Source organism: Amphibalanus amphitrite, unplaced genomic scaffold, assembly GCF_019059575.1.
Source record: "Amphibalanus amphitrite isolate SeventyFive unplaced genomic scaffold, NRLGWU_Aamphi_draft 000951F_arrow, whole genome shotgun sequence".
NCBI lineage: Eukaryota > Metazoa > Arthropoda > Thecostraca > Balanomorpha > Balanidae > Amphibalanus > Amphibalanus amphitrite.
The window spans coordinates 22,607-48,961 of NW_024882445.1; the positions used below are offsets into that span (position 1 = coordinate 22,607).

Genomic DNA, 26,355 nt, shown 5'->3' on the forward strand with positions numbered 1-26,355 from the left:
GGGTCTCGCCGTGTAGAGTGCCAAACACCGGCCAGCGACCACCGACGGGACGATCACACTGCTGAATCTGCCAGACGTGCATACGACCGGGCACATCTGATGGCGGTGCGTGACCGACTAAGCAACGACACCACTCGTGAAGTAGCCGAGACTATCCGGCGCAGTCTTCCCGCGTTTCTCATCCGCTGTCTTAATCGATCACGCCCCCTCAGCCCTGCGGAAGCGGCATGTGGACCCCGCCCCGCATCGAGGACTCTCCAGTCCAGCCGGCCGACCGACCCGCCCAAATTGCTGATCGGCGCCCTAAATATTCAAAGTATCAAACCCAAACTTCAAGAGCTGACCTGCGAACTCGCTCGCCGCAACTACGACGTAATGGTGCTTTCCGAGACCTGGCTACGTCCGTCTACCCCGAAACGCCTCCTGGTCATTCCGGGCTACTCGCTCAGTCGTGTGGACCGCCCAGATGGCAGCGGTTATGGCGGCGTAGCCATCATCACTAAAAACAGTTTGACGTCAATGACACTGAAGATCCCCGGCAGCGGGAGCTCCGAAAGCAAGCTGGAGTCGCAGTGGGCGCTGCTGAAGCTGGACAAGGGCCAACAGATAATCATCTGCTCCCTTTATCGGCCACCCCGACACTCTGAGGCTGCCCTGCTCGCCGACTTCACGGACCTCGAGGCCCAGCTGCAGCGGGTCCTCATCGATTACCCCAGAGTTCCGTTCGTTCTCTGCGGGGACCTCAACTGTGACCTATTGAAGGGGCCGAATTTCCGCGCGTCTCAACATCTGATCAGCTTCTTATCGAATTATTCTTTAGATCAACTAGTAACAAATCCAACTTTTACCTCCGGCTCTCTATTGGATGTATGTATTGTTAACAAACGCGAACTTGTGTGTGACACCAGCGTTAATTATTGTCACTTCAGTCCCCATAAAATCATCGACGTGATTGTCAATGTGCCGAAAGTGCGTCAAAAGCCCGCCGTTATCTCATCTCGCTCTTTTAAGCGCCTAGATCACCCTGCACTGTATCACGACTTACTCGATGTCGACTGGGATTATGTCTTCTCTGCCGAAACTGTCAGTGACAAGTGGCATGCTTTCTTGTCGTTCTTCGTACCTGTTTTTGATGCCCATGCCCCAATCAAGCGTGTGTCTATCCGTAACCCGACCGCTCCTCCCGTCTCCGCCGCCACCCGTAACCTCATGTCTCAACGTCGCGCTGCGCTTCGCCATCTAGGCCGCAACTCGAGCGAATACAGAGACCTAAACCGCTCAGTCCGGGCGGCAGTGCGTCGAGACAGGCGAATAGAGATACGGAGAGAAATTGGGGAGCGGGGCCCCAACAAAGTTTGGCAGTGCATCAGGTCAGTGGTAGCCGCGAAGAAGGACGGCCCAGACGTCCAGCCCGATCTATCTGCCGATGATTTAAATTCATTTTTTGTATCTGTCGGTCCTCGTGTCGCTGACGAGATCCGAGCCCAAAACACTCCCACCGATTTGGATGTGCGTCTCACCCGTGTCGGCGCATGCAGTTTTCAACTTCGTGAGATAACACTGGGGGAGCTCGAGCGGATTATTTTCAGCATGCGTAACTCGAGTGCCTGCGGCTCCGATAACGTGTGTGTCCGCATGCTGAAATTCGGATTCCCCGCTATTGGTGGTGTCATCCTGCATATTATTAATACCTGCTTAATCCAATCTGACATCCCCGATTCATGGAAACATTCCATAGTTCACCCTCTGTTCAAGTCTGGTAACCCTTCAGACCCCGCAAACTTCCGACCCATTTCCCTAGTTCCTGTAATCATGAAAGTAGTTGAACGCATTGTCCATCAGCAGCTCTACGCCTACCTCTCCCATAATCACCTTCTGGCATCCTCCCAGCACGGCTTCCGCCCCCGGCACTCCACGGAAACCGCGTTGCTGTCTGTCACTGAACACATCCTGGCCGCCACTGATAGGGGGGATTTGTCAATGCTATGCCTTCTCGATCTCAGTAAATGTTTCGACGTGATTGACCACGATCTTCTGATGCAAAAACTGATGTTACACGGCATTGAAATTTCCTGGTTCGCCACCTATCTACATGGACACACTCAGAGCGTGTCTTTGAAAGATGTATCCGGACGTAGAGTGCTGTCTAGGCCTCTTTCTAATGCCATGGGTGTCTTCCAGGGCTCTGCGTTAGGGCCGCTTCTTTTCACCATTTTCTCTAACAACTTATCGCTATACGCGGGCGACGCAAAAGTGTTTCAGTATGCCGATGACACTCAAGTATTGATTAGCGGTCCAGCTCGGGACCTCGAAGTTCTCATCTCGCGCATGGAGGACTCGCTCGCGTCTCTCAACGACTGGTTTTGCGCTAACGCCCTCAAAGTGAACGCAAGTAAAACACAGCTTATTGTATTTGGCACTCGTCAAAATCTTCGTAAATTACCAGACTTTAGAGTACCATTCCGCAACGCAGCGTTGCAACCGTGCGCACAAGTCGGGAACCTTGGCGTCACTTTTGACAGCACTATGTCATGGGACGCACACGTCTCTGAACTCTGCCGCCGGTGTACGGGACTGTTGATTGGTCTTTCACATGCGCGCCACTGTCTCCCAGATGGCATCATTCGAACGCTCGTGACGGCACTCGTTGTATCGCGTATCCAGTACTGCCTTTCAGTTTATGGTAATGGGTCCCAAAAAAATTTCGATCGACTCCAAAAAATTCTTAACTTCGCCGCTAGAGTTATTTTCGGCCGCCGTAAATTTGACCATGTCTCCGACCTGCGAACAAAACTCGGGTGGTTGTCCCCGCGCGGTATGTCCGATTTCCACACCCTTGTCATCGCACACAAGGTCATACAGCGCCGTGAACCTGAGCAACTAGCAGCCCTGTTCGTCGCTAATAGCGCTATCCGCGAGAGACCATCCAGACAAGATCACTTCTTCCATCTTCCCCGTCCACGGCTGGAAACGGGCAAGCGGCGGTTTGGCTATCGAGCTGCAGCTCTGCTGAACAGCCTGCCACCTCACCTGTCGCAGCTGCCTCCCGCCCGCTTTGCCCGCGCTGTTAAAGCCGCAATTGTGGACGATGAATCAGCACATCGTCGCTGACCAATAGGATAGGGGTGGGTAAAAGCGATGAGGCTGTCCTGAGAGTGTTTTGTCCTAGTTTTGACGTGAGTGAATGTGCAACTGTTTTGAATGATTAGATTAGCAACCGCGGATACGGATTCTGAGCAGTAATCGCCACGCACTTTGTATGTGGATCGCTCTTAAATGTAAATACAATACAATACAATAGTTTTTCGCATGCGATCCAACCATAAGGAGTAGTTTGGTTTTCAACAGTTCTCAATCTCATTATATGTATTAAAGGAAACGGAACTCTTCGGCACTTCATCAACTTATTCAAACATACTCAGATTTTTCAATTCCGTACGCTTGGATTCGACGAAGTTCTTCATCCACCACGCGAGTCCCTTCATTTTTCCACCCTTTTCATTTTTATATCAATCGAATCGGAACCTCTCGACAGTGAGAAGGAAAAAGAGGAAGCGACGTCGTGTGTCGATATAAAGCCAACAGCCAGCCAATCCCACAATTAATTCGCGTCCTCGGCGCGTCTGTTGTGCCGGCTGCGACGCTGTCGCCGGCCAGATAGCGCCCGGCCGGGATCTATTTTCCATTAACTTACGTCGTAATCGGATAGAAGGCCGCGCGCTCGGCGGTGCGGCCAAGACCGCCGTGGCCGCACCACGACAGCGAGCTCGATTTGTAGAGGTTCGGTGACGACAAAGGCATGTCAGACTCGGAGCTGATAGTGCGACACACGAGCAAGGAGTTTTTGGTGGTAGTTTTTAGGAAGGTGCTGACACGCTACTGTGTGTTTGACTCAGTTACATGATGCTCAGTAATTGGTAGAGGTGTTTTATGCGCGACGAGGTTTTAGGATTGTAAATTCCAAAATAAAAACAAAAGAGGAAACGAATATTTTAACATAATGAAACATTACCCCCAAATATGACAAAAGAAATTCGGAACCGACGGCGGAGTGTATCTCGCAGCTCATAACACATGACTGTCATGTTTCGCTCGACACTCGGGAGGTGCCGCACCTTCCCGAGCTGTCGGTGGCCGGGTGCGGAAGCTATCGGCCGCCGCCGCCGTCTGATATAGCGGTCTCATTGAGCGCTCGACAGCGGCGGCCTCCTGCCGGCGACGGGGAACCTGTTTTTACACGGCTCCGCACGCAGGGCGCGACATTCCCGCCGCCCCGTGACATACGGCCCGGCGACGGCCGCGTCGATGGCTTCATCACGGGCGCAGAAACTGACAACGACTTTCGCACCGGACCCAGTCGCTTCCAGAAAACTGAACTAGTTTTTGACAAGCCTACAAGAAAGCGTTACCCCGCTTCCTCGTGCACTTTAGTACGTTAATGTCGGTGCACACAGGGTATCATGTGATAAGCTTCGCGTTGCCAAAAGGGGCCACCAATATAATTTTTGCGGCAGGGCATTATTTTAACCCTCGCCCGCACATGGGGGGGGGTTGCCACCCCCCCCCCCGGTAGTCTTTCTGCTCTGCACTCAACATTTTTAGAGCTAGAAGGCTGATTTTTCGTATAGCTGCTCCTCTATCCTTTCTTGATGTCCACTGAAAACTTCAAGTTTCTGTGGTTTTTGGTTTCGGAGATATGACCTTGCTTTTCAGGTCATGTCATGACCCAAATGGCCAATTCTCAACATCTTGCGTTGGCTATGGGCCTTGTGAGCTTTTGACACCTTGCTTTCGGCCTTTTTTGCCAGTCTTACCTCCCACCTATCATGGAACATGTTGTTCGACGATGTACAGATGTCAAGGTCAAGGTCAAGGTCAACCTAGGTCATCTAAGATAATTGCGTTTTAGGCAAGCGGAAATCACTTTTTGTGAAGTTTTTTGACTGCTTTTTTGGTAAAAGCTTCTCAGATCATGATTTCATGTAATATGGAGTTGGACACATAAACAATCGGTGCACACATCAGTGTACACACAGACACACACAGACATACAAACACATACAATTGACCTTAACCTAACTTGACCTGAAATGACCTCAGCAGCAAAAACCTGGTCGGGTAGAGTGACAAAGAGGTTCTAGCTGGCTTGGCACCAGAAAACGGCATCGTCATCGGTATATGATAAGCAGCGCACTTGATATCCAACGGTGACCCAAAACAGCAACCTTTTTTTAGTTTGACCTGACCTGGAAGGTCAATGACTGACCTGAGAAGGTAAAACTGGGTATCATTGGATTCGTCTCTTCCCAAAGAATCTTTTTGGTCTTTACCGCTAAGCTCTATCTCCAACAGGAACGAAATGGCGCGGGGGGTGGCAACCCCCCCCCCCATGTGCTTTCTAGGATGGGAAAATGGCATGTGCGGGCGAGGGTTAATGCGCACCTTTTTATATGAAAAATGGATATTTCACAATTCAAGTATAACGTAAACAAGCTACTAGCTAGGCAAAGATAGGAAAAGCAAAAAGCGTTTGACACAGGTACTTATGCCATTTACTTAATTATAATGGATATTCTTATCTGGAAAATGAATGGGTCCCTGCTGCACACTTTATTCGCGTGTGGCTCATTCGTGCTTCATTTGTAAAGTAATGGCTTGTCGCTGATACTTAAATGACATATAGCCGGTGAGGGCTGGCTCCAGATAATTACTCACTAGATCCTTATCATCAAAGGGATATGTTTAATTACGTCCTTTAAAACAAATATCGGAGTAAAGTAAGGATGGAGCCGGCACTTGACACCATCGTCCGAGGCTGATCCGGTTAAAAAGTCACTTGCCAGCGCCGGCTAACGCATACATACGTGCCTCGTTGCTTCGAGAGTCCGACGCCCGAGGCGGCGGCCGGCGGCTCGTTCACATATGTGTGCCCTTATAGCGCTCGGGGCAGAATGTTCGCCAACAGTCGTGTCCGGTCCGCCGATTGCTTACTGGGAATAGCCAGTACCTCAGGAAATATTTATGAGGAAACCCAGGCATGTCTGCATGCACAATGCACGCTGCACAATGCACCTACAGACTGCCTTCAGTGTTACTTGTGGTAAAGCTGCGCACCAGGTAACTTTGCATTGAGCTCCACCCGAGACTGTGGGTCAAAGTTTGCTCCTAACTTATGCGTAATCAAATCATATGCAGATAAGAAAATTGGCCGGTTGGCATGATTGCAGCTATTATTGGCTCGGAGCAGAGCGAAGAAGCTAGGCATATCAAAGCTTACATTTATTACTCAATCCTAATCTTCATTAGAATGCATCAATGTCACTCAAACCAAGCAACGCCTCGTCATAAAACAAGTACAGCATTCAAAAATCGAAGCACGCAGTCGCAGCAGTCATTCGCTTGCCATGTAGTGCACGTCCTCTAGCCACCCTCTGCCGAGTCGCCATCTGTTTCCGACGCTGGAACGCTTCTTTACGGCGCTCCGAGCCACCGTCACCATTGCCGGTGAAGTTTTAATCCGGTGCTGAAGTGAGCTGGCAGTCGGCGGCCAAGTTGAGGAGACCGGCTGTCTGCTCTCAGCGCTCGAGGACAGTTGTGATGCGAGCCGGCCGCTCAGATTAAGGGCCGGCTGAGAGGCGTTCTGATGGTCCTCTCGGTCGGCGGGGCAGGCCGCTGAGGGCACGCCGAAGCAGCTGGGTCTGAAAGTGACGAGAATCTACCACTGAAGAGCAGAGGGGTGGATGTATCGCTGGCACGCGGTCCGCAGACAGAGTGTCCCGAAGGGATGGGACAGGAGGGCCGTGGAAGGCTTACCGAAGACTGCTGTTAATAAAGTTATGAAACCCGTCACCTCTAGTGTGGCTATAAGCAAAATAACGGATTTGATTTATGTATGCGCTTGACGCAATGTGCGTACATACATCATTCATTATCGGAACACTGAGTTAGTTGAACGTAACCATTTGCAAGACAAATTTTCAGAAGAAACAAATTTTAACAGATGCAGGCTTCACATTTTTATAACCATTTCTGATGTCACAGCCGGAGGAATAAAAAGAGCTGAAAAAGAAATGATCTCTCTGTGATTAGCTCCAAGCTCTTATGCGCACTAGGAACAACAGAAAAAGGATGAACTCATAAATTCAGCCTGGCGGAAAATGACCTCGGCCTACAAATGTTTACGACTAGCACATTTACATGTTCTCCGCCCAGTAGGTCGGCACAAAACATCGGTCCTCCAATTTCGTCCAGTTCAGCAAAGTGTCTCCTTGGCTGATCGACAAACCCGCTCGAGCCTGGCGAATGGCACGGCGAACGAGTGTGGCGGGCCGTCACCAGTCCAAGTGGCTCATTTCACCGACCCAGTGGATGATTACGGAGGAATTTGTGGTGCACCGGCCCGGTCGCGGGGATTTCCACTCTGCTGAAATTCGCCGGCCCGCCGTGCGACTCCGGGACGCCCGCCGTGTTCTATCAGAACTGCACAGGTCGCCGACTTTGTTCTAGCAGGGATTTTTTGGCCGCGCACTGGGCTGGTGGGAGGGAATGAGGTGTGGATATTGGCTTTTCGCCGAGCCTGGCTGTAGAGGCCGGGGTGAAAGCAAAGCTTTATGGCTCGCTGAGCTGCTTAACCCTCGCCCGCACATGCCATTTTCCCATCCTAGAACGCACATGGGGGGGGGGGGGTGGTTGCCACCCCCCCCCCCCCGCGCCATTTCGTTCCTGTTGGAGATAGAGCTTAGCAGTAAAGACCAAAAAGATTCTTTGGGAAGAGACAAATCCAATGATACCCAGTTTTACCTTCTCACGTCAGTCATTGACCTTCCAGGTCAGGTCAAACTAAAAAATGTTGCTGTTTTGGGTCACCGTTGGATATCAAGTGCGCTGCTTATCAAATACCGATGACGATGCTGTTTTCTGGTGCCAAGCCAGCTAGAACCTCTTTGTCACACTATCCGACCAGAATTTTGCTGCTGAGGTCATTTCAGGTCAAGTTAGGTCAAGGTCAATTATATGTGTTTGTATGTCTGTGTGTGTCTGTGTGTATACTGATGTGTGCAACGATTGTTTTTGGGTCCATATCACATGAAATCATGATCTGAGAAGCTTTTACCAAAAATGCAGTCACAAAAACTTCACAAAAAGTAAATTCAGCTTGCCTAAAACGCAATTATTTTAGATGACCTAGGTTGACCTTGACCCTGACCTTGACCCCTGTACATCGTCGAACAACGTGTTTCATGATAGGTGGGAGGTAAGACTGGCAAAAAAGGCCGAAATCAGGGTGTCAAAAGCTCACAAGGCCCATGGCAAACGCAAGATGTTGAGAATTGGCCATTTGGGTCATGACATGACCTGAAAAACAAGGTCATATCTCCGAAACCAAAAATCACAGAAACTTGAAATTTTCAGTGGACATCAAGAAAGGATAGACGAGCAGCTATACGAAAAATCAGCCTTCTAGCTCTAAAAATGTTGAGTGCAGAGCAGAAAGACTGCCTGGGGGGGTGGCAACCACCCCCCCATGTGCGGGCGAGGGTTAAGCGCAGAACGCGGATGTAATTTAACCAAGGCCAGGAGTCCAGTGCAGCTACCTCATTTGCCTTTGGTATGCCTTTGAAGCATTTTCGCTGTAGCGTGCTTTGTGCAGCCCGTAATGATTTGGGATTTTCTGTCTTGGTTGAATAAAATTTTACATTTGAATTATATTATCGGCAGCTACTACGAAAAAAATGCTTCTCGCAATGGACATAATCTAATCGCAGTAATACATTCCCGAAATATTGCATGGGTCTGACATCAGGTTAGTAATAGGTTAAAAAAATTTAATTTCTGTTCGCGACATGTGGCTGCTCGTGACAGAGCGATTAGGTGAACGATAAGTTTATGTGACGGAAGTGCACACGCACCCAGGGGTCGCTCTGCCATCACTGGCTTAGATGTGGAAGATAGAAGGATATATTTAGGAAGCATGCGCAGTGCGACCTCTAACTGTAAGAACAGACATGTAAATTAATGGAACCTTGAAATGCGTCATCAAGTGCTTTGAACTGAATTGCATGTCACACTTACAATTATTTGAAAATATATAAGCATGACCTTTCCTCGATATTGAATAAAAAAGTGCCGAAAAATGTACTTTATTGATAGAAAATATGTGATATTTCGGCCACTGGCCTTTGTCGAACATATACAGGGTGTCCCAGAAGTCTTGAAGCTTTTTTATTTTTGTCGTGTGACCTTGCTATGCCACCGATTAAGGCGAATCATGCCTCAAACGAAAGAGAAAGAAATGAAATTTTGTATTTTCATGCGTAGAGCACCACTTTAGTTAGGTGGTTCCCGTTGGGAGTCGCACAAGATTGAGCACGAGAGATCACGTTCTTCGCTGCCGCCAAGATCTCCCGGTTTGCGAAACACCGGTGTTGCCATGCCCGTTTCTTGTCAGCTTCAGAGTTTTATTCCCTGAAGCGAGGGACATAATATTAGCGACATATATTTCCGACGGGTTGATTGTTTTAGACCCATAATAATGCGACGAATCAAAGGATGACAACGGGCTGTTGCTTAGCGTGCTCAAGCAGCTGAGCCTTATTTCCGTAATGGATGCGTGCAAACATGTCAGGAGACTTTCTGATCAGTAAATCATTATGTTGCTAATGTTTTCTGGGAGATCCAATACTCTGTTTCCTGGCGGCTGGCTCGCTTCATGAAATAAGGCTCTGAAGCTGACCAGAAACGGGCATGGCGACACCGGTGTTTTGCAAACCGGGAGATCTTGGCGGCAGCGAAGAACGGTGGCATAGCAAGGTCACACGACAAAAATAAAAAAGCTTCAAGACTTCTGGGACACCCTGTATAATCAAGATAAACAACGGTCATGCTTCAACGGTCATCAAACAACGGTCGAGGAAAGGTCATGCTTATATATTTTCAAATAACTATTACAATGTTCCTCGCACAAGCACTTAACTCCGTCACACTAACAAGTAAAGATAGCATTCCGCTGACATAAACAATCACGTGTATGCTCATTTTCGCCGATCTTTGTCAACTCTTCACAGCACATACACGCGCGTTTCCCAAAGCTGACGACATGTTAAACCACACTGCACGGGCAACCATCTCTAATCATGGGGACATTTCTATATTCCTCACCACTCACCAGTGACCATTTCTATCCCACGGCCAGTGACTGATGTGCAGTGTCACATCTCGAGACGGCCGTCTCCGTACCGACCGGACGGTGAGCCCTCACTCTGCAGACGGCCGGACAGTAACCGAGACGGTCGGTGGGGCCGAGGACACAAGGCGGGGACAGCGGACATGGCAGAGAGGACAGCTATAGAGAGCATAACGGACACATAAGAGAGGGCAACGGACACACAGAAGAGAACAGCGGACATTAAAAAGGAAGGACTGCAGACATGTCAAAACAGATTGCCGACACTCCAGAGCGAGCGGAGAGCACTTCAGAGAGGTCAGCAAATATCACCATTGCGAATAGCTGAAGCACCAGAGAGCAGAGAGATCATACCAGAGAAAACAGCGTACAACTACATACACCAGTATAACGCCTTTTGGGGCGACTAACGGAGCGAGCGAGAGAGTGAGCCTTGCACGTGCGAAATTTCGAGGGGGTACCTCCAGCTGACTTGTGCACGGCACCCTACTAACCGGTCTCTAGCGATGTGCCAAATTTGAGCACAATCGGCCCAGCCGTTCTCGAGATCTGGAAGCAGCACCCTGCACGTGCGCACGTGCAAAATGGGTCCCAACTGAGTTTTGCACGGCACCCTACTAACCGGTCCCTAACCATGTGCCAAATTTGAGCGCCATCGGTCCAGCCGTTCTCGAGATCTGGAATCGACCCCTGCACGTGCGCACGTGCAGCAGCACCCAACTCTGGCACATGGATATGCATTGCCTAGTGGGTGCCTACCTACATGCCAACTTTCAGCGCAATCGGCCAAGTAGTTACCGAGATATTGCAACAATTATAAAAGTGACACCTCTTCGTTTTGCACGTGGCACGTGCATAAGGGGTCACCCACATCCATCGGGAATAGTCCAATACTTGGTAGAAGGAATGAAGCTACCCTACAAAAATTACCGCATGTAAATCGGTCAAGTGGTTGCTGAGATATAAGCGTCGCAGAATCGTGACCACGGCCGGCCGGGCGGCCGCTCATACTCAGAAATTTCCGTTATTCTACGTAAGACTCCGCTCGCTTCGCTCGCTCCGTAATAAGAGAGGACAACAGACGCACAAGAGTGAACAGCGGGCACACACGGACAGACGGTCGATTGGGGACACGCTGCTGACAATGGTTGCCGCCGCACCGACGGGAGTTAGGACACCGTATATCGAGGAGACTCGGACTCAGAGTGATGGTGGGCGACAATGAGCGCCACTCGACAATGTCCCCGGATTGGATGGTCTCGTGCGTTTTCGTCGTCGAGTGAGACGACCACATTGACAGTGATGGAGAGGATAATAAATCGGCTAATAAACTAATTCTGTTGTATTCTCCAAAACGCCGAAGGCGTGTACATTAAGTTGATTCAGGTTGGGGAAAATAGAATGCATCGGAATATTGTGTAATGACGTGCATTGATGCATCGGGCATTGCTGTATCTAAATGCAGTGAATGACAAAAAATGCGGTTTTGATCGCATTGGTCATTGTGGATACATTTTTAATCCCATATATGCATGGCTTATATTTTTCGCGATGATGAATTGTCGAATGATTATAGATAATTGACATCTTATATTATCAATGCCCGGCCACGAGACTCCTAATAGCTTGGCGGACAATTTTCTTTCCGTAACCCCGCTGTAAAGTCTATTTCTGTCCGCGGCACGATGTTTCCTGGCTGTCCGAGCCGCGGGTTTCCTTGCTGGAGCCGATCACGGGCTAATTGATCGGGCCGCGGTCGGGACTTGATGTACGACCACCCAGTGCTGCTGCGAGCTGATTAGCCGATGGCTAGGAGGGGGGTCCGCTCCGACTCGGTCGTTGCGTGGGCAGCAGTGGCTAAAATAGCTGCACCTCGATCTGTGGTTGTTTGGTAAGCCAAGCGGCACGGTAGTAAGCCCAATTACGCTGTCTAGCCTTTATTTGGTATTTTCCCGTGTACGGCTTTCTGGCAAATTGCGAGTGCATTTCCTTTTTAAATCGTGCGGAAGCCACCCGCCGAGGTTCATACGGACTTTCACCTCGTCGGTCTGTCAGTGACGTTCAATTTGGGCTCGGCGGACGCCGTCGACATCAAAGTCAAATGGGCATTCACCTGCGAATTCGGCGGCACCCCGGTAATATCAACTCTGCTGCGCCTGTCCCGGCGACGCCCTGCCGCAGACTTCCAACGGAACTTCGCGGAACGCTCTTTTACGGCCCGCGGCCGCTAATTTCTCCGCTCAAAGAGGTAATTGTTCATATTCACGCAGCGTGAAAAGCTCATAAGTCAATCGTGTCATGCCCATGATTAAATGAGCGCGGAAGTATTGGAGCTTGACCGAAGGTCGAAGTTCGAAAGCTCCAAAAGCAATTGGTTCGCAAACTGGAATAAAATACTGCTTTTGATAATTCAATATTGGATATATTGGATATATAATATATGGGATAAATATACATACAATCCAGATTCAAAGGTATACATTTAGAAATACGTTACTCATTCGAAGGTATCCGAATAAAATATCGGTTGCCTGTAAAATGCTGACAATGGACGAACGGTCCGGTTTGTCAGTCGGTAATTTTATCGCAGTTCGCATACATGAACTATAGTGACTGCTCAGCAATATCAGTGGCACCAGCCTAGGCATCCCCGAGACGCCCGATTAAACTGGAGCTGCCTGTTAAATTGATGACAATGCAGTTATAGGAATTTTATGTCAAATGTGCTGAAACAGATTTGCTTATTTATCCATCACGCTGTCTTCCATCGAGATCAGCATTTCATTGATGACGATGTCGTTCCTTATAAACCCAAAAATTCCTAACATAAAATGTAAAAAGGGTGCATCGAAATTTAGCCTCAATCCTATCAAGCCACGCACACACGTCTCTGCCGATGTTTCCCTACAAGCAGGGGGCCCATTACTCCGTATTTATCGGGACACTCTGTGACTGTGTGTCCAAGTCATGGCATGCCAAGAGGTCAACAGAGCGGTCGGGCCTAGTCTGAAAGCCGAGTCGCCCCCTGGCGCCTGCGTAAACAGACGGCGGGGGTCACCATTGCCAGGTCAAACACAGGCTGCTCTTCTCCCTCAGCTCGGGGCGGAGATCTCCTCCTCTCCCTCCCACTATCCGTTTCTCCTCATTCTCTACTCCGGAAGACGATCGGCTGAGTGTCTATTGTCTAATGATCTCACTACCGATGAGCCTGACGCCGGCCCTTGCCAAGTCAACGGAGGCATCAAACCTCTCATCTCGTATCATGCCATATAAAACATATCAAAACAAAAACATCAGACCTCGTTCACAGATCAAACAGGCCACAGCTCTGGGTAAGAATCACAAGCTAACTTGAAGCCGACCTAGGGTCATTGCTCGATGTATTGTGGAAGTCTGGCTTTTGGGAACTTTATTCGAATCAATCGAATTCTTACCCAAAACTTAGCTCAGTGGCTAAACTCACTCCAAAATAGTTCCAGCTTTGCATTTCTGCAAAAGAAATGTACAGAAACGTAGCAATGATAAGTGGCGTGTTATTTAGCCCAACTTTGTTTCGTTTAACCCGCGACCTGGTGGGGGGGGGGGCTATTTTTTGCCCCCCCCCCTCCAGACTTTTCGATATATCTCCAAAACCGCTGCGCCGATCGTCACCAAACTTTCAGTACCCTCCCGGACATCAATTTTACACATTGTGACCAAAAATTTTCCAAAGGCTATGATAGGTTGACTGGAAATGACGTCAGAGTGACGTCATGTTCTGCCGTTTTCGACCCAAAAAAGGGTTTCGTGGGAAGAGCTGTCACGCCTATAGCTTTGCAAATACAGAAAAATGATAAGGACATAAAAGCTGTAGATTGGACAGGGCTACAAAACTGCCATCTCGGATTTTTGAAATTTGTGGATTTTGACCCCCAAAAATCAAAAAATAAATTTTTTGGATATAATAATCGAAAAATCCAAAAAGTTTTTTGAATTTCGCAAAAACCGGAATATATGTGATAGTCCCTACCACCTTCCATCCACATACCAAATTTGAGATTGATTCCTCTTTTTTTGGCGAAGTTATAGCGAAAAAGCTGTTCAAAATTGATGACGTCAAATTTTCAAACTCAATTTTAAGCAATTCTAGACCCCGTAGCGCAAAACAAAGACCACCATTAGACTCCCCGTGACAAGCTGCATCGAATCAATACCCATTTTATGCAAAACTATCAACTTTAAAATTTGACCTTTTTTGGCCTGACCTTGACCTGACCTTGACCTGAACTTCACCAGAAAGTGACCTAAGCCGTACCTGATAGTCTTATAACCAACACCATTGAGTTGGAAATGAAAAATTGGCCATAAAACATGTATCACACAACCTTAGTAAAGTTGAGCTCATGTGACCTGACCTGTGACCCTTGGTGACCTGACCTGTGACCTGACCTGGTATTACCAGTGACCTCTAATAGCAACATATCTACTAGGCAACTGACGCCCTATCGCTGATTCTCGACAAAATGCGTTTTCCTCGGTGTTATAGCGCATTCCCTAGAAGACCCGTGAACGGTGAAACATTTCATCTTTGACCTGACCTGTGACGTCATCGGTGACCCCGAGGTCAATGAAATTTGGTTTTCCTCGACAAATTTGACAGGCCTTTCGAACGCCGTTTGAATTTTGCGGATCCGTCCAGTAGTTTCGGAGATACGAGGGGGGGGCAAAAAATAGCCCCCCCCCCCCCTTCACCAGGTCGCGTTATAAACAGACCCCACCAGGGCGCGGGTTAATTAGGTAAATAGTACATAAATGCAGGGGAGGGCTCGCCACTTACCCTCCACCACCGACCAATAGTCCGTCCTTACCTTCCAACCAGGAACGAGGGATCGGCCGTCCCCTTCCCCACCGTTACTGGGCCAGGAGCCAGTCCTTATCCCTTCTCCACCATGGTCAGTGACCGGCCCTCGCCTTCCCCCCATATCAATTGGACCAGACCGACCAGTCCTCCACTCTGGCTATTCTCCGCTGATCAGAGCCCTCTGGTCGGTCCCCGCCGTGTCAACGGTCTCTGCTCGGCGGTCCCCTCACGTTCTGTTGGTGTGACAAACGGCCGGAAGGCGTCCGGTCCCCGTCATAACGACCGGCTCCCCCGGGCACCGACCGTAACCGACGGACCAGCTTCAAACTCATCCTTCAGCCGCAGGGAAGGACCGCTGGCGATCGCCTGACACGTGGGAGAAAAAAAAATTAAGGAGACAAGTTGCGTAATTCATGTAATTTTTAGTCAAATAAACAATTGATCTATCGAGGTGTAAGCTACTACTACGTAAAGACACAGCAGAAAATATCCTACGAAAATATCTTCCCTGCAGGTCCCGGGGGTAATCAGAGCCCGTTCCTGCCCGTATGCGATGTCGCCGCCGCCGCTGCGTCTGGCCATCGGTCCCTGGTCGCCGGTCGGGCCCACAGCCGTCATTTCGCTGACGTAGCTTGTTGTTCCAGGTGGTTGCTCGCTTTAACGACCTCGGCTGGAGCTGCTGACGGCAGCGCCACCACGGCTGCAGCGGCCGTTCCCTGAACTACAGGGATGGCTGGCGGGACGAGGTGCAATAATGCGTGGTGGTACTGCCTGCTCCTGGCGGTAATTGGCTGCGCCCGGGCCAATCTCAACATATACGCCGACAGAGCCGAGGTCCACCGTATAACAGGTAAGGAACTTGCGCTTTCATGACGCTTCTTGCTATTGAGATATGGACAAAAGAAAGGACAAGTTGAGGCCTAGGTCAGGTCGAGGTCAGGCCAAATTAGACCGAACCTCGGCGCAATAAAGTAAACAAACAATAACGTAAAATGTTCGATGCTATTCTTATTTCACCAAAGTGTTTAATCTGAAACTGCAATCAATCAGTGTGCGTGCTATCGTTCCATATCAAAGCGAAACCGACCCCCGGCCGCAGAAGTGTGCTTGTTCGGACCACGGCAGGGCCTTATCGACGCAATTTATTGGCCGGTCGCCGGTGCTGTTTGACCTGCTATCACTGCCGACGGCGACACGCCAGCCGAGCGACCGGCGCAGCGGCGATCAGTCGCCGTCATCAAACAACACCGATGGCCCGCTGTCCGTCCGTCCGTCTATCTGTGTGTCTGTGTGTGTCTGCATGTGTGTCTGTCTGTCTGTCTGTCTTTCCGTCTGTCTGTGAGGCCGCGTGTGTGTCCGTGCGATCCTGATCATGAAATCTGTGAATATGTGAAGTCCATTGCAGAGCTGCAATATTTCTCTGTCTTACCCTCCTTCTCCCTCCATGCTTCCCTCTTTCTCCCTTCTTCTCTCACTACTCTCTGTGTCTATTCTTCTCTCTCTCTCTCTCTCTCTCTCTCTCTCTCTCTCTCTCTCTCTCTCTCTCTCTCTTCTCTCTCTCTCTCTCTCTCTCTCTCTCTCTCTCTCTCTCTCTCTCTCTCTCTCTCTCTCTCACTCTCTCTCTCTCTCTCTCTCTCTCTCTCTCTCTCCTCTCTCTCTCTCTCTCTCTCTCTCTCATACTCCTCAGTCCTCTCTCTCCTCTGTCTCCCGTGTAGAGTGCTTAGTTCTCCACATTGCTGGTTCTGAAGTGATTTTCGGTGTTCGTTTCGCCTGACCATCAGTCTTAGTCCAAGTCTTACTCCACTGGAGCCCCGAGCAACCAATGGTGCCAAGTCGACCTCTGGTCATCCCTCAGCTCTGACGTATTTTTTCCATACGAGTCGGTCTGTATGTCTTCCCGGCGCGGTAACGCTTGGTGAAATGTCAGTCCTCATACAATTAAGTGAAGCCATCGGAGATTCATGTGTGTCTAAACTCTAAACCCACTTTCTTCCAGTGTATGTTTTACAATGTACGTTTTGACCTTCCGTAAAGAAGGTCGTGTCATTAGTTGAACCAACAGTTTGTCATGAAATTACCTCACGGCGCACGCTTTCCTTGGCGGCTTGGCCTGAAAGATACTGGCATTAGCTAAAATATGTGTGCCGACCTAGGCTACCTCAGGAAGTGTCATCACTCGGTCAAACCAAGATGGATACATAATTCATCCTACCCCGAGTATACCACCACCCATCCACCAGCCCCCACTGCGGCTCCGCTCACCGTGACCTCAGCCCACTACTCCGTTGACCCGCCCACCGTCACACGACCACTATCTGCTCTGATTTACGGTCCTCGGTGCTGTCTGTCCGTGTGCTAGACCCCCGTCCCCCTGACCTCTCCCACCCCCTCCCCCGGGTAATATCGACCGTGGCCATCGGCCGTTCCGCGGCCAGGTTTTCAACGATGCCGTTTGATGTCGTGTGAAGCCAGGCCGCCGAGTGGAGGCCGGACAGTGGACAGTTTGGGACGTTATTAAACTGGAGAGGATGAAACAAAGCGCCCTGGCTTATGAGCATCTGATTTTATGAAAGCTGTGACTCAACGGACAATACGCTCCGCTATATTGTTTAGCCGGAGCCCAGGAAGGTCACTCATGGCACTATGTAGGGTTACTGACATTACATTAAAGCAATATTACCTACAGTTCTTATTCACAATCCATTATGAATAAACTTCAGAATAAATGCATCGCGTCAGTTATTTTTATATCGCATATTAGCTTAGGCATAAAATCGATGGTGATAGGTAAACAAATTTCAAGTCCATCATGACTAGTGACATGAGGAATTAGCCACCCTGCCGCGGTCTCTATTGTTGGGTACCCCTGGCTGTTCCCATGTCCGTTTGCGCTCCACTACCAGCCCAATAGCGCGAGCCATAAGTTTGTTTGCGTTAGTACGACCGCCTGTGAATACACGCGAGCCACGACTGTTTGGACCCCAGGGGCGCTCGCGACCGCTCGCCATTACGCCAATGAGCCTGCAAACAAGCTGCTCGGAGCCGCCAGCAGGTGCGCGCTGAACCAAACACGCCATTACCGAGGGGGTCGGTAAAATGTCACCTCCTTCCTACCCGGCGAGCGACTGGGCGCACCTTTTACCAGTTCTGTGTGCTGGACTTAGTTACCTCCTCCAGTCAATACGCGGACAGCGACGAAGCGTAGGAACATTCAACGCGTGAAGACATCGCAGGTTTAAGCTTGTTGTATCTTGAGACACTCTGTTAAACCGGGTGCGGTATATTTTACTTTAGCAACAGCACCATACCGACGGCTGGCTCAGCGGTGACCGACCGACTCCTCCCGACCGACCGGCCAGCACGACGCGGCCCTGACCGTCCGATACGATCACGTGACTGACCGATCAACGGTCAGCCAATCACAGAACGAGACACCAGACAGCCAGACACAGACAGCGAGACGCCAGACCAAACTGGGCGGGTACCCGCGCACTGGGGATGGGTAACCGCTCCGGAATGTTCCCAGCACACAACACCCTCCCATTTAAATCAAGAGTTAGCCTTGCAATTAAACTAAATCAACTTCGACAGATACATTATGACCTCTAGTAGCGCACCACAGGCCGTCTATTTCTAAGCGGGTATCGTCGTGGAGCGTCAGCGTCAACGCCCATCTGCCTGGGGACATTCGCGCTCACGGACGGACGCTCCGGCGATGGTTCACCAGATAGTGAGCCGCGGTCGAATCGCGGCGGGGAGTATCGAGGGGAGACGACACCGGGCTCCACTCGCTGTAGCGCAGCGTCTGGCACGTGACGCTCCGGGAAGACGCGACCGGCGCTCTCATCTCGTCTCAGTGTCGACGGCCGAGCAGCAGAGGTCGACCCGGCGCCGCCGATGGCCGACTCCAGACGCTCAGCAGGCGGTTCAGCCGGCTCCGCAGCAGCAGCGGGAGCAGTAGCGGAACGGCCGGCCAGACGATCGGGGACATCGGCGCCGCAGATGTCGCCACCGTGCTCCAGCTCCTCAGCAGTCTCCAGACTGGGCGCCGATGCAGCCTGTGAGTACAATTGATTGATGTGACGCTTGTGTACCTGCCCATTGGACATCCGGACCCAGTACAGAGGATGACGATTTTTGACAACAATAGCAGGGCACCACACAGCCTTCTCTCTGCCGAATTTCCGAGCCCACACAGTTTGACCAACAACAAACGCAGGCCTCACTCGAGTATGCCTTCTTTTGTGACTTTCTACCAAGTTCTCCTGTTTCCTGATCACGTTACCTTGAAGGTCCGGCTTCAGTTTATCGAACCTGGTGACCGGCTTGTATCCGATGAGCAGCTTGCCAGGAGACTCCCCGGTCGTTGCGTGCGGCGTCGCCCTGTACAAGAAAAGCCATTTAGACACAGCCTCCTCAGCACATACGTCAGTCAATCTGTCAAGCCGTACCTTGAGCTCTCGGACAGCACGTTCAGCCAAGCCATTCGAAGCAGGCGAGTAAGGGGCTATCGTGCGATGCTGAATGCTGTTCCTGTTCAAAAACTCTTGGAATTCTGAGCTAATGAATGTTGGGGCATTGTCTGTGACAATGACGTCGGGCAGACCGAAACGCGCGAATACTGAAGTCAGTTTCTTGATCGTGGTACGTGCATCAATGGAACTCATGATCTCTACCTCGATCCATTTTGAAAAGGCATCACAGACAACCATGTAATACCTGCCCTTCCTCGGGCCGGCAAAGTCAATGTGCAGTCTGGACCAGGCCTTCACTGGATATTGCCACGGATGGAGCTCTTCTTTAGGAGGATCTGGACTCTGGGATCTGCATACAAAACATGATGCGGCTAGCTCCTCGATATTTCGGTCAATCCCAGGCCACCAAACTGTTGTTCTAGCCAAAGCTTTCATTTTGACTACCCCGAAGTGACAACTGTGGAGTTCTTCCAGGACAGACTTTCGAGCCGCCTCAGGTATGACCACTCTTGTTCCCCACATTACACAGCCTCCGATCATGTAGAGCTCAGTCTGTCTATCTGCATAGGGTTTCAGATCAGAGCTCACGTTCTGTGACCATCCCATTCGAATACAATGGATGACCTTGCTGAGAACAGGATCCCTGTTCGTCAGTCTTTCCACTTTAGGGGCACTCAAAATGTTGGCCTCTTCAAGGTAATTGATGAGTAAGACATCCTCTTCCTCAGGAGGGATGTGACTCTGCCCTACTGACTGTGTCAGTCGGCTCAGACCATCAGCGTGAGCAATGTCATTTGTTGACTTGTATCTGATCGTATAGGTATACTGGGAAAGCTTCAGCGCCCAGCGTTTGATTCTGGCGCTTGTCATCTCTGGCATGCCGCTGTTCTCTCCAAAGAGCTTGATAAGAGGCTTGTGATCTGTGACCAGTTCAAATTTTGCCCCATATAAGTAGTCACGGAAGGCGGTGACACCAAATATGATAGCTAGGGACTCTCTTTCGATTTGACTGTACTGCTTTTCTGCTGTCTGTAGCGTCCTAGACGCATATCCTATCGGCCTCTCAGACCCATCTGGAAACGCATGTGAGAGCACAGCTCCGATCCCACGAGCGGAGGCGTCACAGGTGAGGACTAGTGGGATGTCAGGATCAAAATGAACCAGGAGTTGGTTGGACGTGAGCAATCGTTTGCATTCCTCGAAAGCCCTTTGATGCTCTTGTTCCCAGGACCACGGCGTACTCTTTTTGAGGAGCTCAAAGAGCGGGTGTAGCGTTTGGGCTCTGCTGGGGATGAACCGGGAATAATAATTGACGATGCCGAGAAACGACTTCAGCTCAGAGACATTTGTGGGAGGAGGTGACTGGGTTATGGCTCGAACCTTGGCCTCCGTGGTACTAAGGCCATCTTTGTCGACGACATGACCAAGATACTCAACGCGGGGGACCAAGAAGTGACACTTGTCCGGTCTCACCCGAAGTCCGGAGTCCTGGAGTCGTTGCAGCACTTGCTCCAGACGGGACACGAGCTCGTCTTCAGCCCGTCCAGAGACCAGGATGTCGTCGAGGAAGATGAAGACTCCTGGCACGCCAGCCAGCAGCTTTTCCATTTCACGCTGAAAGATTCCCACAGCTGAGTTTATCCCGTACGGTAGCCTCAGGTAACGATACAGTCCACGGTGAGTGTTGATTGTCAGCAAGTGTCTGTGCTCCTCTGCTACTTTCAACTGTTGATATGCACGGCTTAAGTCTAGCTTGGCAAACACCTTTCCCCCAGCCAGTTGGGCAAACATGTCCTGGACCTTGGGCAGGGGGTGTCTGTCTACTCGAATGGCTTTGTTAGCTGTCTGTTTGAAGTTTCCGCATATGCGGATTTTACCGTCGGGCTTCACTATCGGGACGATTTGGCACGCCCAGTCCGCAGTGCGCACTGGCTCGAGGACCCCAGCCTCGACCTCTGCGTCCAGCTGCTCCTCCACGCGTTTCCTGAAGGCATAGGGAATGTTCCGTGGGCGATAGAAACATGGTTTTGCATCCTCATTGACGTCAAACTTCACCTCCACGTCTTTCAGGCACCCTAGATCAGCAGAAAACACATCACGGTACTTTTTCTGCAGCTCTGCACCCATTGACTGTCCCCGCCCAGGATCACCTCTGACCTGTTTGATGGTTTGCCAGTCGAGCTGAAGGAACTTCATCCAGTCCCTTCCCAGAAGATTGGGTCCTGCAGTGTCGACCACGACGACGGGAAGCTCCAGGTGCTGCTCACCGTAATGGATGACGGCACTGAACTCCCCTTCGACCGGGATGGGCTCACCCGTGTACGTCCGAAGCCTGGCGCTGCTTCGCCGAAGTTCAAGGCTGTCGTCGCCGCCTGTAGTCTTCACCACCTCAAAGGTGCGGGCATTCATCAGCGTGGATGCCGATCCTGTGTCAACCTCAAAGGTAACGGGCACACCAAACACTATGATGTCAACTGTGATTGGAGGGGACCTTGCTTCACCCACAGTGTACACGCTGCAAACATTATCCTCTTCAGCAGCCTGACTAGGCTCTGATACTCTGACAGACTCATCAGTCAGTACACAGTGTGTAGATTTAGCTTGCGAGGCGCGCACATGATCTTGATCATTTTTGCGACATTTGCGACTTAAGTGACCCTGCTCGCCACATGAATGACACTTGTACGTCTTAAAGCGGCATGTTTGAGGTGAATGATTAGTGCCTCCGCAGCGGAAACATTCCGATCTGACGTACCGATTGGATGGTGACCCTTTCACCTGTCGTGCAGATCCAACTCTGTGAACGTCCTGCGCCGCTAGATCGGATGACTGGGCAGCCAGCTGTCTTGCGCTCTTCGTCGCCGTCTCTGCTGCCAGTGCGATCCGCTGCGCCTGTTGGAACGTCAGAGTATCTTCCTCGGTCAACAACCGCTTCTGCAACGCCTGATCAGCGAGTCCACACACAAATCTGTCGCGTAACATATCATCTCGACTTGATCCAAAGTCGCATGGATCGGCCATGACTTTCAAGTCAGCCACAAACTCCTTTATCCCCTGTTCTGATCCTTGACATTTTTGATGGAACCGGAAACGGCTAACGATAACAGACTGCTTCGGATCCACATGATCTTGCACGGCCATGACAATATCTCTATATGACATCTCAGAGGGTCGGGTGGGTGCCAGAATGGTTTTGACTCTTTGATACGCAGTTTGCCCAATACCAGCCAAGAGAAGTGCTCTCCTTCTATCATCCTCTGAAATGCCCTGAGCCTCGCAAAAGAACTCAAATCGTTCAATGTAATCCCTCCAGGTGCCTTGACGTTCATCAAATTCGCCAATGGCGGACGTGAGACATACCGTGGGCTGGTGCATTGTTGCGATACCTGTTGCCGGCTTCCTCTCATCTGAATCACTCATCTTGCCGTGGGTTCTTGCCTTGTCGCCACTGTTGTATCTTGAGACACTCTGTTAAACCGGGTGCGGTATATTTTACTTTAGCAACAGCACCATACACGATCACGTGACTGACCGATCAACGGTCAGCCAATCACAGAACGAGACACCAGACAGCCAGACACAGACAGCGAGACGCCAGACCAAACTGGGCGGGTACCCGCGCACTGGGGATGGGTAACCGCTCCGGAATGTTCCCAGCACACAACAAAGCTGCTAGTCTCTCATCAAAGGTCACCAACCTCGTGAGCCAGCACTTCTAAGGCGCACTTCCCGGAACAGTCGGTGGCAGTTGTGGTGCGCTAATGCGCTCGATCACCCAGTGCCACCTTGATGTGCTCCTTTCAGTCGGCCCGGCCGGTGTCTAATGATGTGACCCGGCTCTGCGGCGGTAACCTGCAGACGCACAGTTTGTCAAATTGCCGATCCGGCGGCTGGCGCATTTGTCAGAGGCGCGCACGTGGCGTGTCACGGTCAATAGCCTCCGACAATGAAGACACGCAATGTGGGGGATCATTGTCGTGTCCGGTGCTGTGGCCGTCCGAGTCTGATATTGCAGGCTCACTGCGGCTCAGAGCGCGGCGTGGCTTCAATAACGCCTGGCTTCCGATGTCAATTCTAGAGTAAAATAATGTTAAAACATTTTGCTAAAATACGCGGGCATAGTGAAAATGTGTCTGGTCGAAATATATTTTGAAGTAAATGCACATCAATATTATGACAGGAAAGAGAGCAGACAAATATTATTCATAATAATAATGTTGCTCATATAATACGACAAATCATGAGATTGACATCCCTTAACTAGGACCATGAAGCGCCATTGACCCCTTCAAAACGAACCATAAAACCTTGCAAAAAGAGCTGGCAACGAAATCATTTCCCATGACCCATATCAATGCAATCGGTTCCATCAGCCCGGCGTCAGAACTGATTTGCCCGGACGGGCACTGGGTCGCGGATAATTCTCCAATTTACGGCTGGTCAGTGAAGTCTATTGGCGGCCGAAGCCCTAAAGCCTGGCGTCAGTCGGCGCGGCAGTTTGGCAGCACTGGGTGACGTCATTGGATCGTAACTCGACCGCATGTGTAACGGCGCCGGGCCGTAACTCGCCCTCCACAGCGCGTATAGACCGCTGGCCTTATCGACACGGGGCGTTATGGCCCGTCTAGCACGGGACGTGTGCTGCGAAACGAGGAGCAGCAACAATAGACGGCTGATATACGTGGACGGCGCTTGAAAGCTAGGCGAAATACGACTTTGCTCAATGTAGACCGTAAGGCTTCTCGTGCTCCTAACTTATCGGATCATAAAATACACGAAAACTTATTGCACCACCATAAATAGGAATGCTCAAATTTACTTACTTACTCTATGCATCGTGAAACCATCGAACAGTCTTATAAGACTTGCTATATTTAAAACTTCTGTCGTTTCAACTTCCACGCCACCGTGCCTGTCCTTTCCCGCCATCTGTGATCACCAGTACCACGCGATGGCCCGTTTGCCATTCTCTGAGGTGCTGCCTCTCGTCATCAGGCGTGCACGGCTCCCGTATCTTCTACATCCAGGAGGGTGTCATCAACAAGTACGCCATGGGCTACGTGGTGCCGGTGCGAGCCAACATCAGCAGCATCAACTTCCACTGGCAGAGCCTCGTCCGCCGACCGGTCAGTGGCTCCCCGGACCGGGGACATGGCCTGCGCTCCTTCTGTCAGACACAGCTCATGTTCTGTGTAATTCTAATTTACGCACTTCACTATAACATCAGATAATGAATGATAATGACATTTACAAAAACATATGCATCAATGAATGGAGAATGCTATGAAGCATGCCATTAGCAGATTCCTACCCGCTCTCGTACCTACAATGGCACGGAACGTTCACTTCTTCCCTTCACCCAGAATGTTATAAGTGAAACGAGTGCCGGACTGTAGAACACTGACGTCTTCTATCCGACTGTGACCGGCAGATGCCATACGAGATCAGTTTCCGGTGGAACGACCCGGAGGCCATGGACGAGCCACGTGCCAACGTGTCGTACGTGGGCTACGTGCCGCGCGTGGAGAGTGTGTTCAGGTGGGTGACCGGTCACGGCGCCGTCCCGCGGGCCTGCCGGACCGGCCGGTCAGCCGACAATTTACATACGTGAGAGCCGAGACGTGCCGCAGCGGGAGAATACCTGCAGTCTGGGGTCTCGGCAGTTCTGGGATTAGAGCTCCCATCGACCCAAGATTGGAAGTAATCAGACGAGTGGAAAATGCTGGGTGCAATGTGCACCATGCGTAGTTGAGTAACCAAAAGATTGTGGTGTTTATATGCATACGGATGTGAGCCACCTGTCTGTGCCTTGTCGCCTGTCTTCATTACATAACAAACCTGCCAATGACAGCAGAGACACAGAGAACGCGCCTTCCTATGCTGATTATCCAAATGAACTACCTATTCTGACATGCTTCGTAATAGGATGAAGTAGTGTTTACACTCATGCTGAAATGTCACGAACGGAAACTATGTGCTGATGAAAAGGAGTCGTCCGTTCAAAGTCCCTCAGTCACGCGATGAATTTGTCTGTCATAGGAGGCAGGTAGGCCAGACATACCTTCCCGACATTGAACTGCAATGTAAGCTATCAAAATTTATAATTGAAATCCTGATATGTTTGATCCCACTCTGAGGTCCTATAACATTGGTATCCACAAGCACAATGGTTCACTAAATTATTCAGACACAATCGAAGCCAATCAAAAGCCAACCGACGGTTGCAGGGTGGAATGGTATCACAATGCCAGAGCTGCAGGAATATGAGCTTTGTGCGGCTGGCCTGAAAACCCTTACATAATACCATTACTTGTACCGGTACGGATGTGATCTTAATTAACTTGTGAATATATTGATCAATCCATCATATTGTAGGAAAAGACGCCTTTCTTGTATGTTTATATGCATTATGCAAGTGAACTTTGGATACCAGGATGCTTAGTTATTGCTTATACGTATCAAATGCGTTGCGTTCTAGAATGAAGCACTGCAGGAAAATGACCGGATTCCAGAACCCGGATTCCATAATGAAATAAACGACGACTTGCTCCGGCAGCCAGCAGGGAGCACCGATGGCTCGCTCAGCGGTGGCTCAGGCCGTAGTCAGCTGCCTGGGAGGTAGATTGTGCCGCAATGCTCGGAGGTACTGCGGCGCAGCAGCACCCTGCAGTTTCGCCGCCTCGCCGTAGGATCGCCGTTCCCCGCCTCTGTGAAACGAAGCACGGACTTGAGTTCTCATATAAAACAATGCATGTTTCATCAATGTTTTGACCGTGCCCTAGTTCTCTCGTTAACCGTTTCATAACATTAACAAAATCTCGTGACGCGTTGTTCGTGCGCGGGGGTTGCGTGTCCGC

The 26,355-nt window shown here is 50.4% G+C and overlaps 2 protein-coding genes across 4 annotated transcripts in view; one reads left to right on the forward strand and one right to left on the reverse strand.

The window, feature by feature from the left end:
• Window positions 1–26,355, forward strand: part of LOC122368488 (tyrosine-protein kinase Dnt-like) — a 49,971-nt gene that overhangs the window by 15,021 nt on the left and 8,595 nt on the right. The window contains exons 2-4 of the mRNA XM_043342452.1: window positions 15,668–15,873; window positions 24,494–24,624; window positions 24,930–25,036. Coding sequence (XP_043198387.1) covers window positions 15,753–15,873; window positions 24,494–24,624; window positions 24,930–25,036 — 359 coding nt within the window. The 5' untranslated portion in view covers window positions 15,668–15,752. The remainder of the gene's footprint in view (window positions 1–15,667; window positions 15,874–24,493; window positions 24,625–24,929; window positions 25,037–26,355) is intronic.
• Window positions 18,288–23,013, reverse strand: LOC122368489. Of its 3 annotated transcripts, XM_043342454.1 has the most exons (6): window positions 22,859–23,013; window positions 21,656–22,390; window positions 21,376–21,482; window positions 20,972–21,112; window positions 19,309–19,406; window positions 18,288–19,081 (listed from the first exon to the last, which is right to left on the reverse strand). In XM_043342454.1, exons 1-6 carry the CDS (start codon window positions 22,916–22,918, stop codon window positions 19,050–19,052), a joined length of 1,173 nt encoding a protein of 390 aa, XP_043198389.1. In that variant the 5' UTR covers window positions 22,919–23,013; the 3' UTR covers window positions 18,288–19,049. The 3 variants fall into 3 exon arrangements, 2 of the variants coding, with proteins under 2 accessions (XP_043198389.1, XP_043198388.1); XR_006254251.1 differs by having other exon boundaries at window positions 21,376–21,886; window positions 22,254–22,930; XM_043342453.1 differs by having other exon boundaries at window positions 21,656–23,008.

What these genes read in the sequence shown, in the direction of transcription:
- LOC122368489 (XM_043342453.1), bottom strand. Translation starts at nt 22,918, where the DNA reads ATGAGTGATTCAGATGAGAGGAAGCCGGCAACAGGTATCGCAACAATG. An exon ending in CCCGATAGTGAAGCCCGACG is followed by an intron (nt 21,113 to 21,375) that starts GTAAAATCCGCA and finishes GGAATCTTTCAG; the next exon opens with CGTGAAATGGAAAAGCTGCT. An exon ending in ACTGAAGCCGGACCTTCAAG is followed by an intron (nt 19,082 to 19,308) that starts GTAACGTGATCA and finishes TTGTACTCACAG; the next exon opens with GCTGCATCGGCGCCCAGTCT.